Genomic DNA, 11,841 nt, shown 5'->3' on the forward strand with positions numbered 1-11,841 from the left:
TCTAGTACTTACTTTACTATCAAAGACTTTACTTGGCACAACAAAACACAAAACTAAGATAAGGAGAGGTTGCTACAGTAGTAAACAACTTCCAAGACACAAATATAAAACAAAGTACTGTAGCAAAATAACACATGGGTTATCTCCCAAGAAGTTCTTTCTTTATAGCCATTAAGATGGGCTCAGCAGTTTTAATAATCCATTCGCGGAAAATAGTATTTGAAGCAAAAGAGAGCTTCAAGAGGCAAATTCAAAACAAATTTAAGTCTAACATGCTTCCTATGAAGAGGAATCTTGTACACAAATGAATTCATGAAGAACAAAGTGACAAGCATAAGAGGATAAAACACGAGTAACTTCAAGATTCTCAACATAAAGAGGGGAAACTTAATATTATTAAGATGCATATAACCATATTTCCCTCTCTCATAATAACTTTCAGTAGCATCATTGATGAAATCCACAATATACCCATCACTTAAAACATTCTTATCATGGTTCATATGCATAGAAGTATCATTAATTTTGGCATAAGAAGAGTTATTCTCATTAATAGTAATTGGAGCAAGATTATTATCAAGAATTTGAACATGGTAAACACGTTGCATATTAAAAGAATTGTTTTTGGTAATCCAATCATGACTATGACAAGTTTCATAAGGATAATTATAACCTATATCATAGCATTCTTTATAATAATCATCAAAGATCGGAGGCACAGTGTCATCATAAGAAAATTTTCTCCTCAATGCTTGGGGGACTAAAAATATCATGCTCATCAAAGCCAGCTTCCCCAAGCTTAGAATTTTCCATATCATTAGCAACAATGGTGTTCAAAGCGTTCATACTAATATCATTGCTACTAGCATGCAAATAAGATTTCATGGGTTTTTTAATTTTCGCATTAAACCATTCATGTCTTGACTCAGGAAATAGAATAAAAAGCTCACAGATGTTGTCCATTATGCCTTACTAGTGTAAACAAGAAACAAAAAGATGCAATTGCAGGATCTAAAGGAAATAGCTTCGAGCACAAACACAATGGCGCCAGAAAAGTACTTTACCTGGAACCGGAGTATGAGTGCCTTTTACCTTTCCTCCCCGGCAACGGCGCCAGAAAAGTGCTTGATGTCTACGTTCCCCCTCCTTTCCTGTAGACAGTGTTGGGCCTCCAAGAGCAGAGGTTTGTAGAACAGCAGCAAGTTTTCCCTTAAGTGGATCACCCAAGGTTTATCGAACTCAGGGAGGAAGAGGTCAAAGATATCCCTCTCATACAACCCTGCAACCACAAAGCAAGAAGTCTCTTGTGTCCCCAACACACCTAATAGGTGCACTAGTTCGGCGAAGAGATAGTGAAATACAGGTGGTATGAATATATATGAGCAGTAGCAACGGTGCCGTAAAAATAGCTTGGTCGGCGTGTAGTTGATGGTGGTAGTATTGCAGCAGTAGTAACGCAGAAAACAAGAAACAAGCAGTAGTAACGCAGCAGTATTTAGGAACAAGGCCTAGGGATTACACTTTCACTAGTGGACACTCTCAACATTGATCACATAACAGAATAGATAAATGCATACTCTACACTTTTGTTGGATGATGAACACATTGCGTAGGATTACACGAACCCTCAATGCCGGAGTTAACAAGCTCCACAATAATGCTCATATTTTAGTAACCTTTAGTGTAAGATAGATCAAAAGACTAAACCAAGTACTAGCATAGCATGCACACTGTCACCTTCATGCATATGTATGAGGAATAGATCACATCAATATTATCATAGCAATAGTTAACTTCGCAATCTACAAGAGATCATGATCATAGCATAAACCAAGTACTAACACGGTGCACACACTGTCACCTTTACACACGTGCAGGAGGAATAGAACTACTTTAATAACTTTGCTAGAGTAGCACATAGATAAATTGTGATACAAACTCATATGAATCTCAATCATGTAAAGCAGCTCATGAGATTATTGTATTGAGGTACATGGGAGAGAGATGAACCACATAGCTACAGCGAAGCCCTCAGCCTCGGGGGTGGATTACTCCCTCCTCATCATGGAGGCAGCGATGGCGGTGAAGATGGCGGTGAAGACGGCGGTGGAGATGGCTCCGGGGGCAATTCCCCGTCCCGGCAGGGTGCCGAAACAGAGTTCTGTCCCCCGAATTGGAGTTTCGCGATGGCGGCGGCGCCCCTGGAGTCTTTCTGGAGTTTCGTCAATTGGTACTGCGTTTTTAGGTCGAAAGGGCTTTTATAGGCGAAGAGGCGGCGTAGGGGGGCACCTGGGGGCGCCACACCCTAGGCCGGCGCGGCCTAGGCCTGGCCCGCGCCGCCATGTGGTGTGGTGGCCCCCTGGCCCCTCTCCGACTCTTCTTCGGTGTTCTGGACGCTTCCGGGAAAAATAGGAGGTTTGGCGTTGATTTCGTCCAATTCCGAGAATATTGCCCGAACAGCCTTTCTGGAACCAAAAACAGCAGAAAACAGGAACTGGCACTGTGGCATCTTGTTAATAGGTTAGTTCCGGAAAATGCATGAAAATGATATAAAGTGTGAACAAAACATGTTGGTATTGTCATAAAACAAGCATGGAACATCGGAAATTATAGATACGTTGGAGACGTATCAGCAGGTACCTAGACAAAGCAAAGCAGAGGTTCAGCGGGATGAAGTCTCACGACTGTCACGTGCTGATGACGCAGATACTTCCGGTTGCAATCCGTGGGATCATGGACGCGCACGTCCGTGAAACGCTTTTTGGCCTATGCAACTTTTTCGACGTCATCTCTCGGAAGTCTGTTGGCGTGAGGCAACTTAGAAGGCTACAGGAAGAGATCGTGGTGATACTGTGCGAGCTTGAGATGTACTTCCCGCCCGCTTTCTTCGATGTTATGGTGCATCTGCTGGTACATATCGTGGAGGATATCATCCAACTGGGGCCGATGTTCCTGCACAACATGATGCCGTTCGAAAGGATGAATGGTGTCATCAAAGGGTACGTTCGCAACAGGGCACGTCCAGACGGAAGCATAGCCAAGGGCTTTCTGACCGAAGAGTGCATCTCCTTCTGCACGAGTTATCTAGAAATCGAGAACCCCGTTGGCCTGCCCGTAAACAGGCATCTCGGGAAGCTCGCTGGATGGGGTCACCGCGACGGTAGCCGCGAAATGCATGTCGACTTCAAGGGTTGAATCGCCGACTTTGAAAGAGCAAACCTAGTCGCGCTACAACACATAGACGTGGTCGATCCTTGGGTGGTAGAGCACAAAACCTTCATCGCAAAGACGTACAGTGATCAGGGCCAACAGAGGACAGACGGAGATATAATCAAAGAGCACAACTCAACCTTCACGCGGTGGTTCAAGGACAAGATGCTGACGTACCCTATAGACGAGGATTCTTCTGCGGAAGAAAAACTCATATTCGTCTTGTCACAGGGCGCCGAACACAACCTGATGACATTTCAGGCGTACGATATCAACGGCTACACATTCTACACCGAGGAAAAGGACATGAAGAGCGATTATCAGAACTCCGGGGTAACGATGGAGTCCTACACCGGTGACGTCAAGCAGAGATACTACGGAAAGATCGAGGAGATCTGGGAGCTGAGCTACGCCGGAGAGAATGTGCCGATGTTCCATGTTAGGTGGGCCAAGAACATCATAAAAGAAGACCGGCATTTCACCACCATGGTTATACCCGAAGCCAAATCCAAGACAGCGGGCGCAAAGGTCACCGCGAAATATGAGCCATGGGTACTAGCTTCCCAAGTGGACCAATGCTTCTTCATTACCGACCCGCAAAAGCCCAGCCGTGTTGTCGTGAGGAGAGGCAAAAGGAGCATCATCGGAATGGATGGAGCCACCAACGAGCTAGACTTTGACCAGTACGGCGATCCGAAGATGGAAGATGACGACGACGATGATGAAGAACCATACACAACAAGAAGAAGCAGGACCACCCTACCTAAAGGCCGTCCATTCAAGAGAAGAAGTCTAGGAGTTCCGGGGCTAAATTATTCAACCGCGAGAAAGAAGGGCAAGAAGATTGTGAAAAGATTGTGAAAAGAAGGGCAAGAAGATTGTGAAAAGATAATTGTGAGAAGATTGTCGGAGACAGGTTCACCGTTTTAGCGGTAACAGCTACAAAGGGTACACCACTAGAGCGGAGGCCGAAGATAGATACGCACGCTATTTGGCGGGAGAGAGGAGGGAGCGGAGGAGGAACCGGATGAAGACCACTATCATCGGGATGGTGCTAGTAGTGACTCTAGCTCTCTTCTATGTGATTGTACTTTAGATGATCGATCTTGTGTAACCACTAGCTCATTTGCGACTTTGTAACCCCATAACTCGTCTAATATTCGAAATCTTGTGAATCATGGAGGCTAATGTGAAGAACTATGTATTGATATACTGTGATGTTGTTTATATGTGTATTTGTGATGTATTTGTGCTGTTATACTGTTCTATACAACCTGTACAACTACCAGCCAGAAATGCAAAAAATAAAAACGAAAAACTAGCAGTGGCGCACTGGTGGACCCTGAGTGGCGCACGACCACTAAGTAGCAGTGGCGCACTAGTCTGGGACCTGTGGCGCACTACTCGGTGATCCCCTTCGAAAGTAGCAGTGGCGCACCGAAGCTACTAGCAATGGCGCACGTCTGAGATACAACAGTGGCGCACCTCGACAACCAGCAATAGCGCACCAGCTCGAGGTAACAGTGGCGCACCCCAGGAGGCAGTAGTGGCGCACCAACAACTGAGAGTAGTGGCGCACTGCTGCTCAACAACAGTGGCGCACCCATTTGGAGTAATAGTGGCGCATCGCCAGACATTTCAATGGTGCACGGCGCAGTGCGCCACTGTTACTTAGGGTAGCTGTGGCGCACCAGTAGTGCGCCACTACTAAAACTTAGCAGTGGCGTGATAGTAGTGGCGCACCAGCAGTGCGCCACTGATGGGGGATAGTGGTGCGCCACTGAATAGCTTTTTCCTAGTAGTGGCAAACATAGATGGAGGCTTTCTAGTTTAGACCGTGTGTGTAAATTTGTAAGAGTGGATCGTTCATAGATTAGGGTTAGCTACCGCCTCGCAAAACTTTGGAGTAGAATGCTAAATTGATGTTATGCAGTGATTCTTTGAAAGCCGAAGTGCGTGCTTGGCTAGAAAGGATCGAATTGGCATACCAATATAGTCAGATGCCCGTAGTCATCGACATAGATTGGTCTTAGATAGTATCGGTTGTCTAGAATCAACATCCAGATCTTTCTCCTCTACTGCATTTAGTTTCAGAAATTAAAAGACTTTCTAGTTTGGACCGTGTGTGTAAATTTGTAAGAGTGGATCGTTCACCGGTTAGGGTTAGCCACCGCTTCCCAAACTTTGCGAGAGTAGAATGCTAAACTGATGTATGGCTCGGTTTCGATCCTGATATTCTATTTCGGGAATTGGATTTGAAGCATCATGTAACCTTGGTGTCCACCTCCTTATGGTTCGGTCAAGTTAGCAGTTGATGGTTCTTACAAGGAGGAGGACGGTATAACATGAGTGGGAATGATTCTCCGAGACGATATGGGATATGGCATTTCCTCATCTTGTCGCAGCCTAGTGCTATGCAATAATTCTTTGGAAGCTGAAGTGTGTGCTTTCCTAGAAGGGATCGAATTGGCACACCAATATAGTCAGTTGCCCATAGTCATCGACACAGATTGTCCTCGGTGTCGGCTATCCAGAATCAACATCCAGAACGGTCTCCTCTCCTGCATTTAGTTTCAGAGATTAAAAAGCTTTTTAGTTTAGACCACGTATGTAAATTTGTAAGAGTAGATCGTTCACATGTGAGGGTTAACCACCGCCTCGCAAACTTTGCGAAGGTAGATCGAACGCTAAAATGATGTATGGCTCGGTTCCGGTCTGTTTCGGGAATTGAAATTGAAGCGTCATGTAACCCTATTTGATTAATGAAAGGAAATCCTCATTTACCCGGGAAAAAAACTGGAATCTCTAGATTAACTCTGCAGTCATGCAAAAGCTACAAGCACGATCTCCAAGTCAAGGTTGAATTCAACTCGATATTCATTAGCCTCGACTCGTATGCCGCCGCTTCTCCACCCAAACCGGCGACAGCACCGGCGTCGGCCCAAGACTCACCACCTGCTCCTCCTCGGCATCCACCTCGTCTCTGACGGCATCCACCACGTCGCCCTTCCCTGCTGCTACAATGTCCTCCACCTCCTCGTCGCACTCGTCGTCGTCATCGTCTTCGTCGTCCTCCTCTTCTTTCCCCACCACCCTTATCCTCCAGACCTTCACGCTCTTGTCCAGCCCAGCGCTGTACACCACCATGCTCCCCTCCACCTCCCCTGCCTCGCCGCCGCCCACCGCCAGGCACCGCACTGGCCCGCGGTGCCCTTCGATCACGGCCAGGCACGTGTGCGAGTCCCCGCCCTTCCCCTCCCGCCTCCACACGCGCATGGTCGCGTCCTCCGACCCGCTCACCACCACCCGGCCGCCGCAGCCGGATGCCAGACAGAACACCGCCAGCCGGTGTCCCTTGAGGAAGCCGACGTGCACCGGCCGGCCTGCCGAGGCCTCCTTCTCCCAGATGTTCACGTATCCGTCGGAAGAGCCCGCGTAGAGGAAGCACCGGCGGGTGGTGCCGCTGGCGGCGTGGCAGAGCGTGAGCGCGTTGACCGGGGACAGCTCGGAGCGGAGCACGATGATGAGCGCGTGCGCGGTGCCGCCGTAGACCCGGCGCCACATCTTGACGGTGCCGTCGGCGGAGCCCGTGAAGATGCAGCCGTCGGCCTCGTTGACGAGCATGGCGTTGATGGGCCCGTCGTGGGCGACGAAGGAGTCGACGCAGCTGCCGTCGGAGAGCTTCCACGCCTTGACGGTGTGGTCGTGCGACGCGGTGTAGAGGAGGCCCGCGACGGCGTGGAGCACGAGGCAGGACACGGTGTCCCGGTGGTGGTGCGGGCGCTTCTTGGCGAAGGAGAGGAGGCCGCCCTTGGCCGGGAGCGTGGCGGCCTTCTTGGCGCGGATGTGGTCGCACACGGCCGCCGCGCACACCGTCCACACCCGGACGTGGTGATCGCGGCTGTGGGAGGTGACGAGCGTGCCGCCGCACGCGGCGAGGGCCGGGACGCGGCCGCGGCCCACGTCGAGGTACCCGCGGTTGAAGCACCCGGGCGCCGCCCACGCGCGCACGCGGCCGCTGTCGGACGCCGTGAACAGCACGCCCCTCGCCACGGCGAGCGCGTGCACGTCGCCGTCCAGACGGTGCAGCGCCGCGAGGCAGTGGTAGATCGCCGCGGGCGACGGCGGGAACCGCATCCTGCCGTGCAGCGGCGACTGCACCCAAGGCGAGCACCCGCCGCCGCCGCCGCCTCCTCCTCCGACTCCCATCATCGTCGGCAATTCCGCGCCGGGAACGGACGACATGCTCATCCGCGCCGGCTCCGCGGCCTCGCGCGCCGGGGACCGCCCCCCTCCTCCTCCGCGCGCATAGTGGTGCACGGGCGTCTGCGCCGCCGCCGGCCGCGCCTTCCGGTCCTCCTCGAAGAAGCTAAAGCTCTTGCGCCGCCCGAAATCCATCCCCTCTATCTCCCGTGAAGCCAGCAAGCCACTCCCCCAAGTCCACTCTCTCTACTCTCCAGTCTCCACAACACGGTCGAATTGAACTCACCAGCCTAGCATTGTCGCGTCGAGCTAGCTCGTCGACGCTGCCTGCTTCCCTCCTCCACCACTACGCGCTACCTCGCCACTTTTATGAGTCTCAGCTCGTACGTATAAATAAGAGATCCGCGCGCACGTATGAAAAATCGATCGACCATATGGATCGATGGATGCTTCATGCTTCGATGGCGCGCGCGGCCCGCTCATACTTACGTACCACGGCGGCGCCACCATTACGCGGGGAGGGGGCCGGGCCGCGCCGGAGTTAAGGAGCCGAGTAATGGCGGCTACGTACGTACGTGGGCCGTAGGATTACCGGAAGATTACGAGCACGTGGTGGCGCGATCGCGCCGGAGATGAATTGCCTCGGCTTGGCATTTGGCGCCTTCAAGGCTTGAACTTGAAAGAAGCAGGAGGACGCAAGATCCGACGGCTATCACCGGGACCTTCCTCAGCATCCAACGGCGGTTACATAAGTGAGGTGGTACGAGTGTCGGGGAAGCGATCGATTGGGAGGAGACCAGGAGGATCTCAGCGAGATCAAAGCCTAGAGCTGCAGTGCCTACTGGTGCAATGCGTACCTCCCCTCGGCCATTGATGATTGATGTGCAGTGCGCGCTCCATCAGCACCCAATCGTCATGCAAGACGTCGAGTACATGTTTATTTACTGCAACCGCATCTGCATATATTTTAAGCTTCTTCTGGTTAGACTTAATTTCGGCATATAAGGGCCTTTTTGTTTGGCTTCTACAAACTGCTTGTTACGTGTGAAATTATCCTAACTTGCATCGCGCTTTTGGTAAGAAATTGTCCTAGCTTGCATTGCACATCACAATTTTGTTAGAGAGTCCAACTTACGTAACAAGCAGTTCAATCGATATTTTGTTTAATTGATGTGATTTGGATGAGAATTACGTCCCGAAAGCGCAAAGGCAAGTAATAACCTTGCTTGGTGACACTGCTCCAGGTGGACAACACACGAGAACCATGAACACATGCCAACATTGCTAACCCATTGTTTAATGCTACACCAAATTATAATTATCTGTTCTAATTAGTATAATGTCATGGATATGGATGTTGTATAAAGCACATTCGCGATGGACATGTATTTTTGGATAAATTCATATTTGTGACCGATATGTATTTGATGAATTATATTATTGTGCATATTCTTGTGTATTTTATGGTATTATATAGTGAACCATCATCTAACATTATCCAGTCAAAAGCTAAAAGCCAAAACCAAAAACACAGATGTAGTTTCTTTTGTAGTAGTTGACATGTCGACGAGGATGTAGTCGAACTATTGTACGAAACTACAAATGTAGTGAACCGAAGCAAGCAGTCACGCCAAGATGATCCAAAAAAAAACTATATTGCCTCTCACATAGTGCAACATCGATCTCGATGGATAGAGGTTTCGAGGCCTGCTCTCCTAGACAACCATGCACACGCTCACCTGGATGAGAAATCCAGATGCAGCATATCAAAAGAAACTTGGCAATGACGAGGAAGAAAAAGAGCATGTAGTGATCCATCCATTGTGTTATTTACTTTGTTTACTTTAGAACATACAGACGTACGCCTTGGAGTTGGTTCACCAAGCAAAAAAAGAGGAACTTCCACCAAACCGCGCTCTAACTCAGAACTTGAACTCGGTTCAAGACAAGCGTGTGTTGAGTTGCGCGGTGAGATGGACGGTGGAAGAGGAGTGTAAGTGAATCACCTCTCTTCTCAATCACCTTGTGGATGGTAGAAGAGTAACACTTCTAAAAAGATTAAACTTAGTCTCACGTCTTTTCAAGCATGAATGAAAACTTTGAGATTAAATGTGTTCTCGCTCGTAAACCCGACACAAACTATTTAAGAGACAGTACTCCATCCATTCAATACTATATTTGTCATGGTCTCGCGATTAACTCCATTTCATTATATTTATTCATGGTGGAATTATCTGTGTGTGTGCGCGCGCGTGCGTGTGTGTGTGTTGTTAATTACTTATAGTGTTTCCATTTTTAGACTAAATACAAAGGGCCCCAATCTTTGGGGAACTTGTGAGAGGAACAAAAAAATTCATCTAATAGCGGGCACAACCATAACTAAACTTTATACACAGTGAGTTGCTAAAAAAATATGAAAATATATCATGACAATTCAATATGCTAGTATAAGCATCTGCGGGGAAGAAATGCAGATATGTGACCATATGCATATTTACGAAAAAAATACATACTTCTTTTATATAGTTGGTACTAAATGTCCATTTATTGTGTGAAAATTTATGATGCTCAATAAGTACATCCATTAAAAAAAACTCCAAGATGCATATTCCCAGAAAGGGGTACTTGCCCCATTGTTTATTAGAAATGTTTTCACAATACCATATGTTTTGAGGTAAGTTGTAACACATTTATGTGTTCAGCTTTTTTTGTATTTTTTTTTGGATTGGTTGTGGTCTAGTTATGTGTCATGCAATAGATCTCGACCTAGATGGGGTTGCCTATTGAAAGGGCCTTTCCCTACCCTAGTTGGTTTTGTATGTTTGTTAACAACACAAATGGTTTTAAATGTGTGCTAAGTTGCATTTAGGTCTACTCTATAACAAGCACAATACGATGACCGAGCCCTTGAAGGTGAAAAGATTGAATACGACATCTGTAGATTTGGTAGTTTGTGTTGTGTGTAGGAACTCGTATTATCAAGAGGGATTCGACCTTGGAAAGGCTATGTGAATTCAGACACATACATGAAACCAAATTTCCACCCAAATTACTTTCTTATACATAGTGTGTGAGGGTCCCTAGATTTCAGGTTGGTTTTGTTTTCGTGGGGCAGAACTTTCGGTGCAAGCTGTTGGAGATATGCCCAAGAGGCAATAATAAAGTGGTTATTATATATCTTTGTGTTTATGATAAATGTTTGCATACCATGCTATAATTGTATTAACCGAAACATTGATACATGTGTGTTATGTGAACAACAAGGAGTCCCTAGTAAGCCTCTTGTATAACTAGCTTGTTGATTAATAGATGATCATAGTTTCATGATCATGAACATTGGATGTTATTAATAACAAGGTTATGTCATTAGATGAATGATGTAATGGACACACCCAATTAAGCGTAGCATAAGATCATGTCATAAAGTTCAATTTTCTATAAGCTTTCAATACATAGTTACCTAGTCCTTTGACCATGAGATCATGTAAATCACTTATACCGGAAGGGTACTTTGATTACACCAAACGCCACTGCGTAAATGGGTGGTTATAAAGGTGGGATTAGGTATTCGGAAAGTATGAGTTGAGGCATATGGATCAAGAGTAGTGGGATATTGTCCATCCCGATGATGGATAGATATACTCTGGGCCCTCTCGGTGGAATGTCGTCTAATTAGCTTGCAAGCATATGAATGGTTCATAAGAGATGATATACCACGGTACGAATAAAGAGTACTTGTCGGAGACGAGGTTGAACAAGGTATAGAGATACCGATGATCAAACCTCGGACAAGTAAAATATCGCGTGACAAAGGGAATCGATATCGTATGTAAATGGTTCAATCGATCACTAAGTCATCGTTGAATATGTGGGAGCCATTATGGATCTCCAGATCCCGCTATTGGTTATTGGTCGGAGAGAAGTCTCAACCATGTCTACATAGTTCACGAACCGTAGGGTGACACACTTAAGGTTTGATGTCGTTTAAGTAGATATGGAATATGGAATGGAGTTCGAAGTTTTGTTCGGAGTCTCGGATGGGATCCAGGACATCACGAGGAGATCCTGAATGGTCCGGAGAATAAGATTCATATATAGGAAGTCATTTTCTAAGTTTGAAAATGATCTGGTGCATTTATGGAAGGTTCTACAAAAGTCCGGAAGAAATCACCATGGAAGGTGGAGTCTGATAACTCACAAGTATAGGGGATCGCAACAGTCTTTGAGGGAAGTAAAACCCATATTTATTGATTCGATACAAGGGGAGGTAAAGAATACTTATAAGCCTTAACAACTGAGTTGTCAATTCAGCTGCACCTGGAAAAACACTAGTAACAGGGGTGATGTGAAAGCAGCAGTAATATGAGAGCAATAGTAACAAAGAATAATCGTTGCAAAGAGGCAAAAGAATACTGAGGCAATGGCACC

At 47.1% G+C, this 11,841-nt stretch overlaps 1 protein-coding gene across 1 annotated transcript; it reads right to left on the reverse strand.

Moving 5' to 3' along the window:
* Window positions 1–5,977: 5,977 nt before the first annotated feature.
* Window positions 5,978–7,794, reverse strand: LOC127339514 (protein JINGUBANG-like). The gene has a single exon (XM_051365357.2). It carries the CDS (start codon window positions 7,606–7,608, stop codon window positions 6,091–6,093), a length of 1,518 nt encoding a protein of 505 aa, XP_051221317.2. The 5' UTR covers window positions 7,609–7,794; the 3' UTR covers window positions 5,978–6,090.
* Between the last annotated feature and the right edge of the window lie 4,047 nt (window positions 7,795–11,841).

The sequence above is a fragment of the Lolium perenne genome, chromosome 3, assembly GCF_019359855.2.
Source record: "Lolium perenne isolate Kyuss_39 chromosome 3, Kyuss_2.0, whole genome shotgun sequence".
Taxonomy (NCBI): Eukaryota; Viridiplantae; Streptophyta; class Magnoliopsida; order Poales; family Poaceae; genus Lolium; species Lolium perenne.